A 23,185-nucleotide genomic window follows, 5' to 3' on the forward strand; every position below is an offset into this window, starting at 1 on the left:
TCAATCTGTCAAACACAAAAGAAAACAATCCCGCTCTTCTAGTAAAACTTTATTTTTGTAAAAAAACTTTGTTTTATAAATGCAAAAGTTAAAATCCCAAACTTTTTGTCACCTTACCCAGAATGTGTTAAAGATACTTGCTCAAAATCATATTACAACTATACAAGACTTTCTTCAAGAAGATGTAACAAAATTGGCGGCTTTAACAAAATTAAACTTACCAGAAATATTGGCCATTAGAAACGATATATTTTTAAAATACTCTGCACCTTTGATAACAGGTCCAACTTTGTTAAATAAAGTTTTAAGAACTAGGAGACAAATTAGTACAGGTATAGAAAGGTAGGCAATCAGCATTAGATATATTAAAATCTTTTAATTCTGCTACACAATGGTATTGTCCCGTTTTGTGAAATAAAATTACAAAAAAAAAGATACATTTATGCTTTATATAAAACACCAAGTTACACAAATACTGAATGTGAAATGCCAATGTTCAACATCATACCCAGGTAGTTTTTTTAAAAGTTTACATTAGCGAGTCCACAGTAAAAAGTGGTAATAGTCATAAAAATAACAGGGTCAATAGTGCCTATTGGCTGGAACTATTAAAAATAATAACCCAGAAGTAATAAAAGCCTTATGTTAACATTTTTTTTCAGCTTGGATACTATAACAGGGGGCGGAATACCAGTAGGGTATATTACAGAAGTATGTGGCCTCGCAGAGTCAGGGAAAACCCAGTTATCATTCCAACTAGCAATAAACTGTGTCAAGGATGCAGAGAACACTGTATTGTATGTAGATACCAAAGGAGATTTCTCTGCGGTTAGAATACAAAAAATATTAGATGCCCAAGGCTTTTCACATAAGGTATTGATGAAATAAACTTTTTTATCAAGTCATGTCTTTTTGTATATAAAGTACTGATGTTTTCTCTGTATGAATTATTAGAAATAATTTTTACAGATTATGCGATACAAATGTAATTTTAGTATTGTAATTTTTTTAGGATATGGCTGTGTTGATGCACAAAATAAGAGTAGTTCACATCTTTACAATGGATGAGCTGCTAGAACTGTTCAAGAGTATAAAAAATAAAACACTTGTCATAGACCAATTGGCTTTAATTATTGTGGACTCATTACCATGTCTTATGTTCCAATACCTTGGTGATGAAAGTAAAATTGGTAACTGTTCCTGATAATATTATATTCTCTTATGTACATTATAGAATCAAGTCTGTATCTAATATTGTTACCTTATTGTTTTACAGGATTATCACTACTAAATACCCTTGTTAACTACAGCAGATTCATAGGTAATGAATTTAATGTAGGAATAGTCTACATAAATATACAGACTAGATGGATTGACTCTGAGAGTTATGATCCTGAAGGTAAGAATAACTTTACTTTTAAATATGTTAGAGTAATTGAACACATTATTCATAATATTGCATTGTGTTTTGTTTTAGATGATAGAACACATTATTCATAATATTTCATTGTGTTTTGTTGTAGATGATAGAGAGCCCACTTCGTTTTTCAAAGAGACTACACATATAGAAAAAAGGAATCGTTGCTTGGGGAGGTATTGGGAACAAATTCCAGCCTTAGTTCTAGTTATGGACAAGCTTGAAGACAGTTCTAAAGAATGCCATAATATTATAACAAAAGTTAAAGTTTCTGTCATCAGCTCCATTAACGTAACTAGTGATCATTGTATTATTAATATAAGCGCAAATGGCGTCTTTTAATAAATATGTACTGTTCAGTATGTTTTCACTACTTTTTAGTCCATCCGAATTTAAAAAAACCCTCGTACAGTGACATCTAGTTACTGTGCTATTAAGTAATGATTGTGCTTTTCCTACTAGTAAGGAATAGATGGCGGCACAAGGCCAATGTTGGCCGTAGACAACATGTTTAGTTGATTGTGGTATACGTTTTTTGTCTATGGATTATTCGATTGAATACAACTCGATGCTGCGCGGTAAAATACTCAGTCAATCACTTGCTCTACTTTCATTCACTCTTTCATTTGAGCGCACGCCTGACAGGCGATGCTTACTGTACTGTGATGGCTCTTTTTAACACTTTTGTAAATTTAACATTTTTATGATATTTGTGTGCTTAGTATCCTTCTTAGTGTAATTTAATTTTAATTTATATATTTCGGTTAACTTTAAAATGGCGAATCAATCCCAAAAAATCGTTTACAAACTGGTCCTCACTGGAGGTAAGGGTTTTATCATATTTTTTGTAGTATAGTTGTATTTATTATTAATTTCTTTCTGTGCCGCTATGCATTAATTTCTACCAAGTATGCTTTGTAATTAGATCACAATTTTGAATTTATTTTTATTTAATTTTGGTGGTTATTAGATAATGGTGTTACGAAAAACGCAACACGTGGATTTATGAATACGTATAATATTTTACCACGAAACCACATTGTATTTTTGTTAACCAGGACCGTGTGGCGGCAAAACCACCGGACAGTCACGCCTCAGCACGTTTTTCGAGAATCTAGGATGGAAGGTGAGCTTCATTCTTTTAAATTTGATAGAAAACTTTGGAGCAGTAAGTTAACGCAATATGTTTAATTATTACTATAATAATTGTACTCTTCTTGTATATAAATTTATATTTCTAATTAAACTTCAAGACGTAGATAATAATCTATAGCATGCTTATTATCTCCGCTGTTGTAAAGAAAATGTAAAATCATTGTGTATTTACCTTTTATAAAATTATACCATTACATGGCAAATTATGTTTTTAGTTCACTTAGATTTTTGTTGGAACATTAAAATTGTCCTTGATTTCAAAATTATTTTTGTTTATGTTAAATTTAACAATTATTTGAAACTATTAGAATTCCCCTGAGTTGTGGTTTCTCCATCTGGAGATCCAGTAAGACATGGTTCCACATTGTATTTATTTCCAGGTGTTCCGGGTGCCGGAAACGGCTACCGTGCTCCTCAGGTAATTGTGACACCTACAAAAACTACACAGTGCATCTCATGACATTAATTTCAAGCTTTTAAATTTACATTTCTATTAATCTATATTTGGTATATAATAAATATGAGGAAAACCTAAACCATAAAATGTAATGAACACAAGGTTTTCCAGATTCAGCTTATTTGACAGATCAGCTGTAGTTGACTAATAATGTATGTGAGTTTGTTTTATAATAAACCTATTACTTATACAAGTATGAATTCTGTCTTGATTGTAAAAAAAAGAAAGTCAATGTAAATTTAAAAATTGATTTTATCAGCATGCACTGTGACAATGCCTTAGTTTTCGAAATTTAAAAGCTTGTACAACATAAATATGCATTAGTTGTTTATTTTATGTCCTGTCACATGGAATTGCCAACTAATGTGTAAAGTGAAATTTGAGTCATATGAATTAAATACATGATTGTACTGTGTATACAACTGTTATAATGTGTTTCTTCTTTTGCAGTGGTGGAGTCAAGTTTGCAGATCTCACCCCGGATGAAGGTATGTTTACTTTCAACTATTTTCTCAAGTTTCAGCACAAAAAACTATTGATATTATTATGTACTTGTTTATTTACATAAATATGTTGCTTTTAATTTAAGTATCTACCACTTCTCCATTATCACAATGTTATGAAGTTTCATATTGTTTGCGTCAAGGGTTTTCCTTCTGTAGCGTGCGAAACACGTGTTAATTATATTATCAAACAACACCCAGGTAACCAAATGTTCTTCTGAGGTACAAAATATTTACATTTTTATTGCTCACTAACAATCAAAAATTTGACAGTAGTAACAACGAAGTAGTTTTTGTATACGATACGATACTTTCCCGTTAATAGACTGTTTGCGGAATTCTCAGTTTATTGTGGATGCGGACATCTATAACATCAACTGACATTGTTCCATAGAGTTTGTAAACAAATATTCTCGACGAACTCATGGTTTGTAGAATTAACCAACAGTACCGGATCGAAGTAACAATAGGGGTAAACAATCGTTTCCATGGCGGGGCATGTCCTATTGCCGTAACAATTTATTGCTTTTTGTTGCAATTGACATACGATTAACTGGTCCACAGCACAATAAAAAAAATACATAATTTTTGTATCTGCTAAAAAGCCGATTATTTTCGTAAAATCGTAGTATTAGCTTTTGTTGAAATTGGCAAGTCTGACGGGCGGAAACCTTCGGTGCCAGTTCGTTCATTTATTGTTGATCCATCAACTGTTGCCAAAAACTTATATCACAAGTTTTTGCACCCAAAGACCGCGTTGTTACTGGTCCTATCCAATTTGCTCTTGATCTTGGATTATGTGCGATAAGACCTTGCGCATCGAATCGTTATGCAATAATATTTATTGCTCCGATTACGGTCAATGACTGCGTGTTTAGGCGTTTGCATATTTTAAATTCCAGCCGGCGTATAATAATGATCCTCAGGTGCGCGTCTGCAAATCTGTTTCTGCTTAGCTTTTGTTAAATATTTATACTAAACCTTCTAGAAGTTTCAACATATAATGATGGCCGAGGTTAAATTAACTTTCTATAAGTTCAATCTATAACGTAAATGTTGGTCTACTTTGTTGGAGGCGTGACCGCCATTGACGTAATAACCACGTGAGGTAGGTCGACAATGAACTTCTTGCCAACTTGGTAATTGAATTTACACTTCTAAACGCCTATAATTATGTCTTCAGGCTAGCATGATTGGCAATAAATCAATTTTAAAATGTAAAGAAACATACGGGTATTTTCTGGAATCTTCACAAAGTCAGTTCCTGTAATTAGTCAAAGATATTTACTTTCTATTTCATTTAAACGAGTTGCCAATATTTTTTCTTGTCTTTTCGTGCCAAAACCATATCGCCATTACCCATAGCTAGGTAGGTACATACTTACACTTCATTCGTTTATTCTTTGAGGAAAAATTGCGCAGGGAAAACCCTGAAGGATTTCACCATTATTTTACCCATAATTGGGATATGTTTAGATTATTTATACACTTTTAGGTCGAAGTTCGTCAGAATGATAATATGTGTAATTCCCGTAAATTGCCTGTTTTACATAAATAGTTACTTTACTGTCGAACGTGGCTATCGTTTGGCCCAGAAATACTGTCTAGTTACCATTTTAATCAACAGCTATAAACTACCTCGAATAATATGTAACCGGAATTAAAATATCTACATTAATTCTTAGCGATGGTGTTTTTAGTTATTATCATTTAATATACATAGGTACGAATTGAGAAGCGAAGACCAAATTGCATCAGCACTGTAGTCAGCTACAACATAACATTTTATATAAAATGTCATGTGTATAATTTGGAGCTCATCCACTAAAGGTATAACCTCGGATGAATCATGCATGCAGTTCATGTCACTATTGAAATTCTTTTTAAAATTCCCACGTGATCGAAAAATGTATACTGACGTAGATGCTTTGTCATCATAATGGGCAGATGTACCATAGTCCCTACAATCACTGCCAAGATGTACCTAGCTACATTCGGGACGGGCCAAAGTCCAATATAAAACGATCCAGACCGACATCAAAAGTCATATAAAATAAGAAAAAACTCTTAATTATTGTGTTGTGTAACGCAGATTGTAACTTGTTTGTTTCGGTTACGCTTATATATTTCAGTTGTTTTACATTGATCACGCGCAACGTTTATTTTTGCCCCTGAAGCTCTCTAGGTTGCGAGGAACACATTTGCGAGCTCTCCTTTATACGAAGTTTTAGAATACTTCGTTCTGACGGTTTTGTTGTTTATTTTAAGGCTAGCCAAAATTAACACTAGATGAGTGCAATATTTGTTTTGTACACCATAAAATGAACATTCTATTTATATGCATTTGTTTATTTTAATGGCTATAGTTACTCACTCGCGTCAATACTTGGCTGGAATGGCAGAAATGTTCATTTTTAGCTGCTAGAAAACGTTTTATCTCTGTGTATTCACCTCGCCTGAGGCAAAAGTCAAACAAGCCATAGTTTTATTTACTCACCATCATGGTTGTTTCATATCTCCAAATAAAGGTGTTCGCGAATGCATCTATTTTTATACATCGAAGGATGTGATGTTATTTTAGCTGGCTTTATCTTCAGTGTTTACTTGTTGTCTGTAGCTATCTAAATACATAGAGAATAAATATTCAGTCGTTGCTGACCCGACTTTCTACTTTCATAATTACACTGACAATCTCTCTAATCTCATTTCTTATACTCGTAGAACTTAAACAAGTATATAAAGTTAGCTTAGTACGGTCTATTGACAATTGCATTAAGCACTCAAGTCTTTCTCGTTACGTGCCTGTAAATCTGTTTAATCCATTAGAGGCAAGGCCGCTCAAGGGTTCTCCCATTGAATAATACATATTTCTACTCGTATAATCTTCTTATAAAAATAGAATTATAAATGTATGTTGAGGAAAGCTGTGAGGGGTCGGGGTGGGTGGTAAGGTATCGTTATGAGGCTTCGCGGTGCTCTCAACACGTGAATGTTAATGTGTGTGCCGATGACGTGTCATGTATTAGCTAGTTCACGGTCACGTTCACGGCACTGGAAACACGTTGCGTTGGTGTGTCTGTGCCATTGTTTACGGTCTTAGCACCTATGACGAGATACTCTGTATCCTGACCAAATGATGTTCCTTAGCTTATGAAAACTTAATATTTCTTATACCATTTCACGCCAGAACTATTTCAATATATTTTTTATTACCGTGTCGCTTGCCGTTAGATGCGCTTTGAACAATAAGTCATCAATATAAACTACGTTTTGTAATGTTTAAAATCCATGAAAAGACCTTGAAGATATCGATATATTTTTATTTTCTTACACACAAGTGAGTTAACTTTTGAACTGAAATTGGGAATGTTCAATCTCGCTTTAAAACGAATTGATTCAACACTAAATTGGATTTTCTAATTAAGCTCCTAATAAAAAGTCCTCAATGCCGAATGAGTCTTGTGCCCTTCAAGATACCATATCTGTACATTGCGTTAACAATCGCAATTTTCTCTTTTCATTTCATATACGATTAACAATATTATGTTCCAAATTAATTATTGACAATGATTACTAATTTGCTTTAATTAGGTACCTACTAAACGAGAACGATACGATAATGAAATGTCGTTGGGTAAAATACTTTGTTTTCTAATTGCAATGTCAGTTTCTTAACACAATGAAATGATAATAATTTATCATGAATAATTCGAACCGATTATAACTAGATCGTAATACCGAAATAAATGTTTCTGCGAGGTTAATCAAATATGTTATGTAATAAGAAATAATTAAAATGTGTTATGCGAATAATTCCTTTTGTTATTTAAAACAAATATGCGATAGGCACGTGGAGTGCGGACCCTATTGTATCCTGACAGCTGTTGCGTAAGCGAATCTATTGCTAACGTTTATTATTTACGCATGTTAGCCATTACACAGAAATAGACAACCGTGCACGGTGCCATTCAACCGCAGTTTTCTGTTTCATTACACTTCAGCGCTTAAATATCACTCGAATGAACTGAATATAACTCGAAATTACTGTCCATTGTTAATTGTTTGTTAAACCTTTGTCATCACCATGTGACGCATGTCGCCATGCATCTGTGTGGTCGATGTGGTCACATGGGGAAGGCAAAAATGTAGGGTAATGTGCGTACGCGTGCGTGAGCTAAGTGTACGACTAGCCCTATCTTTAACTATCTCTATTTGTCGTCAGTTACTGTTATCTATCTTAGATATGAATATAAACAAACAAGTCTCATGTATGCTGACGTATAAATACGTACAAGAACTCAGATATGTACGACTTGATATTCATCGTTATTGTCAAAAATGTTTCATCTAAATAAATGCTGTACCTACATCCGTTTAACAAACGTTACATTATCACTCAAAAATAAATTTAAAGGTCTTTATATTTAATGACAAGTGCGAATTCGTCTTCTATGTGTCTTGGAGCCATTATAAACGGTTTAAACAAATTTTCATGTTTTAAATCTGAATGGAACTTTGGGATATTAAGGAAATGCTAATGAGTAATGACACACGAGTTTTGACAAAATGCCCATTTATTTCAGAGATTTCTGAAAAATCCGACGCAAATCCAAGCCAATATATTTTTTAGCAATCCCTATTTTTCTGAATGTAATGGAGATATTGCGGCGTCAGAAGATTTTGTTTGTGTCTGGCGTATTATTGACAAACACATAAAACTTAAGCTTTTACAGAGGGTGGTTGACTTAGGTTTGCTTCAATAGACATGGCCCGCGCAAGGTCAGGGCGTCCTCGTAAAAACAAATATATTGATTGATGTGTATCTAATTCATGACCATTAAATGTTAATAACCTCTAACGGTACCTATTATTTTTTGTCATTGCTCCATAAACTACTAAGGTGGCCATATGCCGTTGTTTTTTTTTGTAATGATAATAGCTTTGCGACCTCGTATCGATTTTTTTGTCTTCGGAAATCGATATTATGAAACTTTACAAATAATTTGTTAGATATCGTCCTTATACATTTTATTGGGCACAGAAACCTTTTGTTATGAAGTAGGGCGCGTGAGGTTAAGGTACATAAATCGACCTACAAATATTTTCTTTAGCAATTACTTCGTTGCCTTGAAGTTGTATGTCAATAATACAGCACAAAGGTATCATTAACGGGTCTATGGTTACTTAATGAAACTATACATCAGAAACGCGAACCCTGAATAAACAGTTGATACCTAACGTAATCTATCTTACGTGTCTACTTGAATATTGTATCAAATCATTAATATATGATACTATTAAATTCGATACCTTAATTCAATTAGAAATATTAGAGCTAGGTTTGTAAGTAGTATTAATGTTGTGCAGATTCACCGATAAGTGTTTCAGTTGACAAGTGTCCTACTGGTTGCAAACGTTGTACCGCGGCAGCTGTGGCTCAGGCAAGCAAGGGCGACAGTGGTGAGTTGGTATCCGGTAACCAACGCTAAAGGATACTCACTAGCGCTACTCAACGCTAATTAAGACCATAATCACCTACGGCCAGCTAGGGTCATCGATCTATCGCTAATTGCTCTATCTTCAAGTGTCGTGTGGCTCTTATCAAATTAGGGACCAGACTGTTTCCATACCTACTTAGTTTGTAAACAGATTAAAATGATATTAACCCGAGGTTGAACACGTTCCTTGTACATTATGTTGCTCTACATAATAAAGCGGACTTAAAACTTTCGGCACACGTCATGAAGTTTTGACGAAATTTCTAACTACTCTCAGTTGATGAAGAAAGTTATTATTACAAACGAGTTTGTTTTTAACAACAACAGTAGCGCACTGCGGGTTTAGATTGTTCTAAACCCAAAAGGTTTGTTCACTTTAAATAAGAGTAGATCTTCTCTCAAACATACGTGCTCGATTTTGTTAGGTTTTGGTCTCGTGCCAGTAACCATATTTTTAACCACGTAGCCTTATTTCAAGAAAACATTTCTGATTCTTCGACATCTGACAGGACATGATAATTGTCACATGACAAAACTAGTACGTTGTTAACGTATGGTATTTGCCTAATTACCGTCCTCTAGCATTTTGTGATGACGTAGCTCCGAATATTTTTTTTCTGGTATTCGCGTCACTGGGAGGCGTGTTGTTGGTCAACGTCCACATGTAATCGTTGCCAAGCCTACAGTTTTCAGATGTATTTAAGTATTCGTAAAAATATTTTAAATATTCAGACGATTTTGCCACAAAAGTAATTATACTGAGAACCAAACATTAACAAGTAGCTTTGTTATGATAATATGGCTGGAAATGTCAAATCTAAATAGGCAGCGGAAAATTCTGTTGAGTCATAAAACAATCGTAGCGTCGCCATGCAAAACGAACAGGAGCTTGCTCAAATAACGATGAATAATGTAATTTGGATAGGTAGTGCATGAAACTTGTCATGAAAACAAAACACGCGAAATGAACATAAATCTGACATTTCAACGTAGTCTTTATAAGTTTGTCTCTGAAATAATTCATCGCATTAATTTTTAAGTTACCTTTGTCGTGATTCGTATCATTATGATAGTTACATCATCGCCGTATCGTGTATTGCCTGAAATATTTATTATCCAATGGTTATCAAAGCCCAAGCCCTTCACCTCCCAAATATTTAATCAGTTAACCCACAGCCTCATATATTATTATTACAGTAATATACGACGGTAATGTACACACAAACGCTTTGTTGTCTTAATGTAAAGCTGGATTATGGGGATAATAAACTCGTTATAGCCTGATTTATTATATGCCATTGAGTTAGTTTTAATACCATTCCGTTCTTGGTACGAAAGTAATCAACGTCGCGCAGTGCTGATTACAGAAAAAAAAACTAACTGATTAATCCTGTGTAGGTTTTTGTTAAAGAAAAGGAAAACTTTTTGCTTGGAAGAAGGAAATTACAATGCACCCGTTACTTCCTTATTTAATCGTATTATCCTTCTGTTGACAAGAAACACGTAGACACTTCCGCGGTTAAATCAAATTATGGTTTTTCTAGACCGGTGTTTTAACAGAAGCAATGTTATTTTATGATGTTTGTGGCTACATATTTTCACTATCAGTTAATCATGGTAGTGTCCATACCGGAGGTGTAATTTTGACTGATGATGATGACAAGGTGATACACTAAACGAGGCATTGTTTATGTCTGGCTACTGTAATCTTGATCACAATGACGCTATATGTACGCCTCCGTTCTTAACGTAATAATGGATGATATTAAACATCTGCGTTTCAGATAATGTGATGATTTATTTTGAATTTAAAGTAATTGATCGTAAATTGTTATTATACGTTTTCACTACCTCATAAATCGGTTGCGCAGCTGACGGAGAAGTCACAATACGTAAATATTTTTACAGGGTTTCCGCATCGAGTATTCTAATTTTGTTCAACTCTGTATTTAACTATGTATTGTTCAATATAATAGGGTCTAGTCTTGTTTAGATATTGTCGCTACAAACATGAATTATCCAGTGCGAGTTCATTGGTATGGCGCTCAAAATAACGCACGAGACAATCATGGCCGCAGATCGTCTCTCCGGCCCCAGCAAAAATAATTTACATTATTTTTTAAATAGAGCACCAAGGTATCGGCCTTATGCCACACACTATCTGTCAATCAGAACACTCGAGAATAAACCTATTATATTTGAACGAACATAGCGTTAAGTGCAACTTCAAAATAAAACTTGTAGAAGTTATGACACCTATTTTACAGGCGTCTTCTTCGCTCTTGTTAAATATTTTCTGCCTTGATTGCAATGCAGAATAAACCGGTGATACTCAGTGATTACATTACCGCTCTGTTACGGTCAGAGTCGGAATCGTCTTACATAAACAGGATACCTCTTGACGCAATACCTACTTAATTGATCGTTGTTAGTTGAAAAGCATTCATATCGCAATATGAACTAGCAGCATCTTGTATTCCCGTCACTGGCAATCGAGCCGAACGACATCGACAAAATAGATTGCTACGTATTGTAACGTACTATGGCGGAATCTCGCGGAAATTGAAGCGATCGACGATTGATTTAAAGCTCTGATTCATCTCGACATTGATTTCAGATTGGCTTGCAGAATTGAACGTATCTTGGCAAATGACAATTTCATTGTAGTTTGTAATCTAGCATTTTTTTCATAGCTTACAATGGCATCTGTCTGGGTCGTTAACAGTGATTTGTAGGTGATAATGTGTATTCTGCGACGCGCTTGGTCGCCCGCACTCGCCAGCCCCCTTTTGCGTCATAGTCGTGTGAATCTGTCTATCCGTGGTAGTGATGGCGAAAAAAAGGAGAATCTATTTATATCAGTCGTAGGTACTGTTATCGGCATGTTCCTTGACGGCTCAAAAGATTTTCAATTTAAAAAATAATCAATGCATTGAATATGCTAATTTTAAGGACAAGGGAGCCTAATATAATTCCATCTTTTATTCATTAAACTCGGATTGGAGAGTACGCTTCACTATTAATTTTCAGTCACGTCCGCTAAACGAGATGTTGAATTACCGTTAATTCTAAAAATGTATGTGAATAATTTTGACCTCAGTTCTGTACATTTCATTAAAGCGACGAGTTGATAAGGCCAGTTATTCGGATTGTATCATAAAATGCAATGATCTCCCTCGTTGTATTTTCGCTAATTACTTAATGTAGATAAATGACACTTCTTGTGATCATTTATTACGTTACGTGCTGTTTAATTGCCGAATAGATTATCAACTTCTAGTTTTTTTTAATGTGCCAAATGGAAATACGTATTTACTGAAAGTATTGAAAATTAGTTTTTTTTGCACCTTCTATCAAATATTTTCATTGATTTGTACGCGCAGTTATTCTGTGATTACTAACTCTAATATGATTTATCACTACCATGTAGAAAAGTCATTGCAGGTGATAGTTAGTTTTAGTTACTTGCCTATTTTTATATCATTGCACACAAACGCCATAATGTTTTCATGTCAAGTATGATTACATTAATTAAATAAGTACTCGGTTGATATCATCAAGTATTGCTTGACAGGGACTTACCGGCTCTCGGCACAATAATTGAAGAGCGTGCTTCATCCGTTCATTGCTATATTTAAAACACATTTTCACACCGTTTTCGGTAGGAGAGGACATTACCACGTGTGCGTTTGGCTTCATTTCAACATAAATTTTAGGTTATTGTTCTAGAAAATTAGTACTCATGACCGAATGTCGTCAAGAATTTGGAAACCCCAATATACCTACGTCATAATTAGATTTGAACGTTTGTGCGTCATACTTAATAGGGTTGCCTTGCTTAAATAGCAGTTTAAAAGAAGTATTTAAGTTTCTGTTTCCGGCTATAGATTTACTAATGTTGGTGTTCAAATAGGATTACAAAGTTGTCTATTAACGGGCCCATTAAATGTTTGCGTAGTTGGGAACATTTCTTTATGTGCTTTAAAGCTTGGCTATCTAGGCAGTCGTTAATTTGGCTAGTCCTCATAAAAGCCCTCGTATGCGGTATCGTCATATTCTTGAGATAAACTAGCTAGCGAATTATTTTTTACGATTGATGTTGGAAGCAAGGTCTTGATGTCGGGGATACTTTTTTATAGTTTAATGACTTGTCTTTTTAAAACTAGTACATTTTTTTCAGCAAACTTCAGTACCGTTACACAACATCTGCAAATTGACGCAATTTTTTTCCCTTCAACATGTGAATTAATTTAATCACTAGATACGTCACATGACTCATTCCGTCTTTCCTTAGCATCAAGTTAATGTTTCATGTTTATTTATAAGCGTGTATGTCATTGTTGCAGCGGTGAAATTCCAAGAGAATCTACTGAAGACCATGATACAGATTGAGAACACCTTCTTTGAGCTGGGCAGGTCATGCCAGAGGAATTGCCTAATTATATGCGATAGGGGAGCGATGGATGCCAGTGCATGTAAGTACACAGACAGTTTTTTATGTCGAACCTCGCACGATATGGTAGTATGACGCAGCGGGGAATGCCCCGCCCCGTGGGTGGCTTTTTGTGCAGATTACGAGCTTTAATCTTAACTGACTCATCTTTATGGACCTAATGCCGAGTCCAGACGAGTGTAACGTTTCATGCAACGCTCGCTAACATTCGCAGTGGCGTCCACACGTAGAGTTGACGTTACGTTACATGGTTGGATTACAGTTCACGTTACACTCGTCTAGATCCGCCTTGTTACACTTAATCGTTCAGAGTCCAGAACGCAATGATACATCGAACGTTACGCAATGTGTTGCGATCTTATAGAGGTTAATAACGACTGTTTGCGACAGCGAACGCGGATGTAGAACAATTTATTTTTCCTCAATTCAATTATATACTGCTCTTTGAAGTTGGATATTATTATAATAAATATCTTATCTAGTTGCTAAACGATTTAAATTACATGTTTCTTATACGATGATGTTTACATACAAATGAATTATCATGTTTATTATCACGTGTAATACATATTATGTGCATAATTAATATTACTAATATCATATGCTGCTGATGGCTCGGAACAATATGAGTGACGTGGAACGAAGTCACGGACATACAGACTAACAGACGCCAGAAGGGCAATTGTGTACTGATATAAATAATTGCTTTGCACACCACACGACACTACAATGTGTGGAAGATTCTATAATATAGATAAAACGAGACATGTGCCCTATAAGTATCGCCAGATATGCATATCGTTAGATAGTTATATGCATACAAATGACATATATTTTACATGTATGTAAAAGGCTATTTAAATGTGCTGTTATCGTTGTTGTTCAGAGTTTACACTGTACGCGACTATTGAACGACTAACTTTATGTATTTTCATGCAGCATCATAAAATTTGTATGGCTGTATACAATGTATAGAACTTTCATACGTACGAGCTTTGGAGTAGCGGACCGTGTAAATGACTAGTAGATCTCATTGTGATACGCGGGACCCTTTTACTAAGTAATTCGAATCCCGCCTTATAATTTATTACATTTATGTGGTTCTATAAATAACATACCCTATTAGGAAACTGGATTTTTCAAAATTCAGCTTTTATGTGAACTGAGAATATTTTGACATTAGGGAGGCTATTTTGTATTTCAGTTGACAACTATTTAATTTGACTGTGCTGTACATTGTTTTCTCCCTTCGATTATAGTAATTAACACGTTACATTAACGCAGCAATGTACTGATCAGAGACCATCAATTTGACATACACTAGTTGTCAACTGAGATACGTGATACGCATACAGGTTGTGGTTTTCGGAACCTGATTGAATCGCGAATTTTAGACATTTGGTTATAGTGAAAAGCGTTACTGAGGAAAAATATAACTAAGATACTATTGTGTAACTTCCAAATACAGCATGTTTATTTTAACTCAAATATAATACACAATGCAATAAAGTGATGACGTCAACGGACGTAGTGATTGAGTTTATCACGTTGAAATTAAACATTATACGAGGAAAGTTTTGTGCATTAATCGGATTGATAAAGTAATCTTGTAGACGTTGATTAGGTTTTTCTAATATTATGGCTTTGAGTCGTGTTGTAGACAGTCAAGGGCGAGTTACGGGTGGAGGGAGGTCATGTGCCCTTGTAGACAGTATGTAGGGCACTGCTGCTTTTAAAAGTTCATTACAGACATCAAACTGAACTGCCTACATTTTTTATTGCTATGTTTAAGTTAGGGAAATTCCCTGCAATCGACATGAAATTATATTTTCCTTGAATGCAAAGCAACTTAACAAAAGTATGTTGCAAGATTTCGTTCATACGATTTAATATAAAACTTGTGGCAACGTCAGTGTTTTTTTAACATTGAAGATCACGTCTTATTCGATTCAGACGTTTTTGCGTTATACGCAAACAAACTAACAAAACCTCAAAGTTCAATGACCTCTTAAAAGGTTAAAGAAAATGTAATAATATAACCTCGTTACCATTTCTATTAAATATTTATTGAAATATCATACCTAGCTGAATGTACAAGGTTGTTAATTGAGTGCAAAAGAATTATCAACACGGCAATTGAAAAAGTAGTGATTACTCTGTTTACAATAGATATATATAATATCTTATGTCTTATTATAATAATAATACCACGTAGATATGTGGTTTATACCAGTGTCTTTATGGTATAAAGTTATGTACCTGTTGCGCAGTCTCTACGCCATGAATCATAGGTTTTGATTCATAACAAATTGATAGAATCGATAGAATATTTGTACGTGTCGTTTATATGATATTTATTATACTCAATATTCAAACAAAACGATTACATGAATCACTATTGTATCGTAGCCTAGTATTACAAATGTTTTATACGCTATGTTTTAGTTTATTTCTTTTATAAGAAGGTAAACTTTGGGAAACCGCTTAGCTGTTCCTACGGCTTTCGGCTTCTACCACATTTATACAGTCCCAATCGATTGCATAAGCGAAAACAGTCAAATACAACCAATAAAATAATATGTATGTACAGAGTCATGCATGTTGGGAGCTCGTAGTATTGCACAATAAACATCATAAAACAAATAACAATAAATTCCGAAGTTCGCAAGCAAAATGGTATAATTTGGCTCGTTGCAGTTCTGAATTCTTTGTTGTAATTTATGAGAGAAAATTTAAATATACACGGCAAGGTCGCAGAAAAGTTTGCTATTAAAAAGAAAAGGCGAACGTGCTTGCATTTCCTCAGATAACGTCTTCGTTTGTGATGTGATGGGAACTGCAGTGAAAAATTGCATTTCTCTCCAAGGTTGAATCATTTTGAACGTCCAATAGGAGAAACAGTCAAACCTGAAATGCTAAACATTTATTAGCATGTCATTCGGTCTAATTATTCTGAAAGTAATGTTCTTTTATTATCGCTACGTGTTCTCGTAGCATGTTATGTCTTACAAATTGTATACGTAACACATACGTAAAGATAAATATTATTTGTCTGTTTGTTTAGGTATTTCCTAAAACTTTATCTGACCGAGACTTTATTATCAGATACGTGTACAATTTACACGCGGTCACAATGTCAGAATACACAGATGTATTATTAAAAATAATGACGATAAATAGTATTGAGCAGACAGATATTAAGATAGACAGAGCTTTCCTTTCAACGGTAAAAAAAACCACCTGCTAACCAAATACGTTTATAGGAATATGATAATTGTTATTTGTTTAGCGTGTTCATCTGAGAGTGTTCCAAAGAGGTCATTCTGTCTGATACCCAATCTAAATGTGTTTGTATATGCGTCACACTCAATGGCCCATCAAACCGTCGCCGTACAAATAACGATCGTGGACGCTTGACTTTTGACTGTTAATCAATCAATGGTACCTCTTGTTCGTATTAAACTACGTGTGTCGTACCTGCGTGTACTGCCAATTTATTTACCGGTTACGAATTCAGATCAATTAGGTCAAAAGCTCAAACTTCCGTCTCGCACAATCATTCGTAAAAAATAAAAGTGTGTCAGGGCATTACATAAAATTGGCGAATAGCCGAATTTATTCATTCAGAATATTTTTATATCTAAGACTATGTATATCTCTATTTAATGTTATGAAACTGTTACTACTTGTTTGCCCGGGAACTACGTGAAAGCAACTGAATAGATTTTTATAGGGAATTTAGTCTCCAATCTTTATGATTTCAATTCCGATTTTTTTTCCTAGGTAATTGTTGTTATATAGGATATTAACCAAACGTTCTTCTTTACATTTTCAGTTATATCAAAGGAGAAATGGGAGGCTATGTGTACAGCTAACAACTGGAACAGCGTGGAGTTGAGAGACAACCGGTACAATCACATCGTACACATGGTGTCTGCGGCGAATGGAGCCGAAGATTTCTACTCCTTGGAGGTGAGTTCACCTTTCTCTTGTCACGTGGACAGTCAGTGAACTAGGAAACGCGCGGGCCTGAATGAAACTAGAACACATCGGACATTTGCGCGACGAAAAAAGTATACTATTTTTACATTGCGCTAATTGATTCGTATCAATTTAAGATCGGAAATACCTGTTTATTTAAATGTGCTAGCTCTTCGGCCAGTTGCTAAGTTATAAATATGAATCTAATTTGCATAATTCCTATCTTTAGACATATTTTTTTCTAATATTCAATAAGCTGGATTTTCTTTTTTGCTTTTAACTGCACATTGTCCTCAATCGTTATGTTTAATATCACCTCATAAACAAGTTATTACGATCAACATTTAAAATAGAACAATTACAGATAACAGAAGTCAAATGGGACAGTTAGAGGCTATCATAATGGACGTGAGATTTTTAGGCTATTACGACTAATTGCTTTTGTCATTATTAGATTTATATCACTGACAAATTGTAACACACGCGCGTTTCAATCATTAGTTATGTTATAATAACGATGTTTATAATGGACTTTGTCGATCTAATTAATGTTTGTGGTTTAGATCATAACCCCGTTCGTTGGAAACGGATATTATTGTCTATAAAGGCACGTCAATGTAATTAATGTTTCAGCGAAAGCGTCAAATACAAAGTTCACTCACTTTCTTTATCATTTTCAGGTTAATAAGTCATCTGATTTAATTGTCATACACGACAAATTTCAATGCTAATTAATTTTGTTTTCATTACCAAAATATGTTTGATAAGCACATAGGTAGATATGGCACATGTAAACCTAGTAATGTTTTGATATGATAACAAAGAACCATTTAGATAAAATACTTAAGATAAGAGTTATAAATCAGAATGTAGATGTCAACATATGACCCCATAGACGCTGAACAAACTGGTAGATACGAATCTATGTAAAATGCTACGTCACATTACACATTATCGTTTGGTTTCCGGCGAGTTTTTTAACGATGAACTATGTAGAGGTCGTGACAAGCTACTACGCGGTTATTTACACGTGGTTAGTAACGTGACTCAAATAATAAAACACTACAGAATGCAATTTCATTGTAGCACCGGCATTTGCTACCGGCCCGCCTATTCACAATCACGTGTCCACACATGTTGAATTCATAACGTAGGTAATTCATGGTATTTTTCTTTGAGTCTAATCCATCCAGGTACCTATTAATGGTCGCTACGTAACTGATTGAATGTTGCTATATACTGTTAACTTGAAGGATGTTCATTTTCTCTAACCTACACATCCCTTTTACTGTGTACTGAGATTGACTCGTAAGATGTTTATTGCCTACATTTTATTTGCATGAGTAAATTATACGAAACGACGCTCCACGTTTCGTTGACCCTGACTTAGGTAACGTTATGTTATCAAGCATTTATCGGATAAGTGAAAATTGAATCTGAATTAATACTAGTTGAAAATTCACGCACACCACGAACATTTGTTGAACAAGAATCGGTTGCCTTGTTTTAACATTGATATAACCTACACCTACATTTTACATTTCGCTTCCACCAACATAAAACAAATGTAACCATTTAACCAATGTTCGACATAAAGAAAAACAAACTGTAATATTTACAGCATAGTATATTTCTCTGATCGCTCGCTCCAAGTTATAAAATTTTATTATTCGAATGACTAAGTTTATTAATGATGGTGGATCATGCAATGCATTCTCTGTACTTTGCAATAACATTGGCATTGTGCCATTCTGAGACTATGGTGATAAAACCAGCTATATCAATCATGCGATGAATGATTGCTTGACGTCAATGATAAAAACTTTAATTTGAAATCCCAAAGTCGGAGATTAAGGATCATTGTTATTAAATACTAAAGGTATCAAATATCATGATGAATCTGTATTACGATACGTAATCCGATTACGTGAATCCGCTTGAAATCCGACATTTCACTCACCGTATGACCTAGTTTGATTCTGTATTTAATTTTAACACAATACGTCGCTGTTCCCTGAATGTTTCATTTGAATGCTAATACATGTTGTGTCTTGCCAACAGGACCATGCTTGCCGGTCGGAAGGTGTGGAGCTCGCCAGGGAGCTGGATTACAATGCGGCAGCCGCGTGGATCGGTCACCCGTACTTTGACGTGATCGACAACTCGACGGACTTCGACAAGAAGATGAACCGCCTGATAGCGTGCGTGTGCCAGAAGATCGGCCTCGACACTGGCGACCGCCTCAACGTTAACTCAAAGAAACGCAAGTTCCTCGTCAAGACTCCACTCGCCCCGGACTCAGAGTTCCCAGCCTTCCAGGACTTCGATGTTGTCCACAACTACTTGCAGAGCGATCTACGCAAAGCTCAAGTCAGACTTCGCAAGCGTGGTCAAAAGGGCCACTGGTCTTACATACACACGCTCAGAAAGTTCCACCCGACCAACTTGCAGTCTGTTGAAGTGAGAACTCAACTCACGCATCGGGATTACTTGAACCTGCTCCCACAACGCGATGACGCTCACTTTACCATCTTCAAAAAGCGCCGCTGCTTCATTTACAACAATCAGTACTATCAGTTGGACATATATAGGCAACCCACACATCCCAGGTGATTTGTTACTCGCAATCATACAATATCTATTTACGTATATTATTATTGTTATAAATAAAACCAGTATTATGTATATTTATTTTATCATTTTATCTACTCTATCATATATCTACCTCAAGATATACGATTGTATACTCAGGTAATGCTATATTTGTGCGTTATTAAATAGATCGGTAGTTTTTAGAAAGTTAGCTGTGTAATGAATTGGTTACATTTTCCTTCAACATTATACTAAAGACTGGGTAAATTTACAGGTGTCGAGGATTAGTCCTTTTGGAGACTTACAGTGCTGCGTACGATCAGAGCGCGTTGATCGCTTCCCTGCCCAAGTTCCTGACCATTGAGAAGGAAGTGACCGGCGACCCCGCCTACTCGATGTACAACTTGTCGCTGAAGGAAGACTGGAAGACCTCAAAAAGGTACTACACGGGCAACGACAGGCACGGTGAGACAGTAAAAGGTGAATGCTTTGCTATTTCAAGTGTTTTGAGTACAATTTACATAATACTCATTCGCCGCTGACTTATAATGTCTACAGCAAAGATAATGGAACTGTTTTACGCGTGATAATCGTTATAATTTTGATTCATGTTATGTTCCTTTGGTCTTTGCGTGAGACTTTATAATATCTGATATCTCTGTGCCATTTCTATGCATGCAGTTATTGTGATGTGAACACTGGCGTAATTGTGTCATTAATAGTATAGAATAGATTAGACACCCCTATTAGTTCCGGTAGTCTTCTTTATTACTAGTTTTATCAGGTACGTTGTTTTATATGATTAATAATTTTCTGTCTAGTTTCTTTTTCATTAAAGATCACACATTGAATGTTTGCACTTTACGTCAATATCTCCTACGCAAGTTTGCTTTAGAAATATGGAGTAATATGACTCCAGAGCTGGCAGTGCAATGCGCAGGAGGTATAGATACGTATCCATGTAAGTGTGTGTGGAATAGAAACCCGAAAGGGCTACCCCGGATATATTAAAGTCAACGCATAATTTTCCAGATTCGAAGAGTATTATTCTGGGACATACGTACTCTGATATATGCTCTACCGATGATTCCACTAATACGGACTAACATTGCGATTCAAGAATTTAGAGTTTTAATTTCGTATACGAACATTATTTAGTTTACACGTGACTAACACAATTGCGCCAGTGTTACCATGAAACACCTAGACGGGGTTAAAAGAACCTTTTCTTTTGATTTATCAGGGCAAACTAAAACCTTGATGAATGGTCACCATGATGATAAGCCCAATGGCCTGAACGGAGTAGTTAAAATAAATGGGCATGCAAGTGAAAAAATGAACGGCCATGCGGCCGAGAAAATGAACGGGCATACAGGGGAAAAAAATAATGGGCACACAGTTGATAAAATGAACGGGCATGCCACCGAAAAGATGAACGGCCACGCCACAGACAAACTGAACGGTTATGCGGCCGAGAAAATGAACGGGCATGCGGCTGACAAAGTAAACGGGTACAACGACAAGCCCGCCAGCCGCGGGGCCAAGCTCAACGGCACCAACTTGAACGGACACGCTCCTAAATACAACGGCAGCGTCATGAACGGATCTGCGCACGACGCGGAACTGGAGAACTTCAGGAAAACCCACAGGATGGATCTCGGATCACCAAAGATGACAAAGGTCGCCGTAAAGATTTAAAAAAACATTAATTTATCTAATTTAAATTTTGAAATTTTATGAAATTCCACTTTGTAACACTTCAATATACACCAAATTGTGAAATACCATTAATGTTAAGATTTACTTAATGTAATACTATATTTAACTATCGCCAATCATCGTTTAAATGGATCATGTATTGCTCGTATAAATATTGTATTTATTCATACTAATTGTATAAATTGCCAAATGAACTATTTTTGTAGTATTCCTTAAATATAACAATATTTTACATAGGTAACGCATCCAAGGAACAACACTGCATATTATAAGTATTGAGCTGTCTGAATGGAATATATCAGATGCAATGAAATGTTTTATATTGTTTGTGCCTTTACACGATATGATATATTTAAAACTTTTGGTAAATAATGAATGTAATATTACACTTACATTGATATCATTCACACGTCTTAAATAGTACTTAAAGCGTCGCAATAATATCATTAAGTATTGCTGCAGTATGGATTTTAGTATATTAGGTTATAATGTACCTACGCGATAGCATTTTATTTATAGACTTAATTTAATTATGTAATGACAACGTAAATAAAAAATGTCGTAATTAGGACATTGCAGTAAATCGTTTTAATTTGTAGATTGAATCGTGAATTTTAAATGTCTCGATGTTGTGGGGTCACGTAGATCGTTCTCACTCGTTTCTTTGAAGGGGTCCAATTAATAAGCGATAATAAACACCAGTCGTGCAAAGCAAGTAATTCACTTCTAAAATGGTCCCCCAAGTTTCTATTTAGTGGCCTTTTAGCGTTGGATTTATGTATAAAATATATTTTTGATCGAGTAATTAAAAAATATATTTATGTGTAATAGAATTAATTCGATGTAGAAATTGATGTCGTCGCAATGTCACTTTACTATTTTCGTTGTCGAAGGAAACTAGTACTTACGCAAAATCATAAAAATTAATTTTACAAAAGTATTTTTTAAGCCACCTTAAAATAATTCAATGTATTGAAGATTATACGTCTACTGTATAGCGGTTTGCTAAATAGCTGTGAAGCTATTCAATCGTTTGGCAAAGATCCACGGTAGCATTGTTAATGGCTGTGCTATTATAATTGAGCAATTGAGAGCTCTTGTTTCTACAGAGTTACTGAGCGGGAGTTGGCGTACAACGTGCCAACAACATTTTATCTTACGAGCCGTTTGCACCAAAAGGATAAATGAAAAGCGTGTTTTATTACCACTTAGCTATCAAAATGACACAATTGTATTCTATCTTCTAGACAATTGGCTTTGAATATTGTATTAAAATAATTTATTTGGTGCATCGTGCTGATAGCTTTTGGACGTAAAAAATCTCAAAATTGCATGTGTAAAACTTCTCGCATTGTGTCTTAATAAAGAACAGATGCGTCATTGGAACTAAGTTATTTTCTTTTATTTCCC

The 23,185-nt window shown here is 35.0% G+C and overlaps 2 protein-coding genes across 6 annotated transcripts; both read left to right on the forward strand.

Moving 5' to 3' along the window:
* Nucleotides 1–4: 4 nt before the first annotated feature.
* On the forward strand, nt 5–1,782 carry Rad51D (Rad51 recombinase D). The gene is made up of 5 exons (XM_076113163.1): nt 5–342; nt 663–873; nt 1,013–1,190; nt 1,277–1,399; nt 1,524–1,782. The coding sequence occupies exons 1-5, from the start codon at nt 80–82 to the stop codon at nt 1,757–1,759; spliced, it is 1,011 nt and encodes a 336-aa protein (XP_075969278.1). The 5' UTR covers nt 5–79; the 3' UTR covers nt 1,760–1,782.
* A 215-nt stretch (nt 1,783–1,997) lies between these two features.
* Nucleotides 1,998–23,165, forward strand: Ttd14 (TRPL translocation defect 14). Of its 5 annotated transcripts, none has more exons than XM_076113159.1 (9): nt 1,998–2,241; nt 2,476–2,543; nt 2,953–2,990; nt 3,480–3,517; nt 13,377–13,505; nt 17,319–17,455; nt 19,526–20,073; nt 20,331–20,521; nt 21,300–23,165. In XM_076113159.1, the coding sequence occupies exons 1-9, from the start codon at nt 2,193–2,195 to the stop codon at nt 21,752–21,754; spliced, it is 1,653 nt and encodes a 550-aa protein (XP_075969274.1). In that variant the 5' UTR covers nt 1,998–2,192; the 3' UTR covers nt 21,755–23,165. The 5 variants fall into 5 exon arrangements, with proteins under 5 accessions (XP_075969274.1, XP_075969276.1, XP_075969273.1 ...); XM_076113161.1 differs by lacking the exon at nt 21,300–23,165 and adding an exon at nt 21,089–21,261; XM_076113158.1 differs by having other exon boundaries at nt 1,999–2,241; nt 20,331–20,536.
* The last annotated feature ends 20 nt before the right edge of the window (nt 23,166–23,185 follow it).

Source organism: Anticarsia gemmatalis, chromosome 4 (genome assembly GCF_050436995.1).
Source record: "Anticarsia gemmatalis isolate Benzon Research Colony breed Stoneville strain chromosome 4, ilAntGemm2 primary, whole genome shotgun sequence".
NCBI classification, from domain to species: Eukaryota; Metazoa; Arthropoda; class Insecta; order Lepidoptera; family Erebidae; genus Anticarsia; species Anticarsia gemmatalis.

What these genes read in the sequence shown, in the direction of transcription:
- Rad51D (XM_076113163.1), top strand. Translation starts at nt 80, where the DNA reads ATGCAAAAGTTAAAATCCCAAACTTTTTGTCACCTTACCCAGAATGTG. An exon ending in ATTAGTACAGGTATAGAAAG is followed by an intron (nt 343 to 662) that starts GTAGGCAATCAG and finishes ATTTTTTTTCAG; the next exon opens with CTTGGATACTATAACAGGGG. An exon ending in TGGTGATGAAAGTAAAATTG is followed by an intron (nt 1,191 to 1,276) that starts GTAACTGTTCCT and finishes ATTGTTTTACAG; the next exon opens with GATTATCACTACTAAATACC.
- Ttd14 (XM_076113158.1), top strand. Translation starts at nt 2,193, where the DNA reads ATGGCGAATCAATCCCAAAAAATCGTTTACAAACTGGTCCTCACTGGA. An exon ending in ACGGCTACCGTGCTCCTCAG is followed by an intron (nt 2,991 to 3,479) that starts GTAATTGTGACA and finishes CTTCTTTTGCAG; the next exon opens with TGGTGGAGTCAAGTTTGCAG. An exon ending in AGATCTCACCCCGGATGAAG is followed by an intron (nt 3,518 to 13,376) that starts GTATGTTTACTT and finishes TCATTGTTGCAG; the next exon opens with CGGTGAAATTCCAAGAGAAT.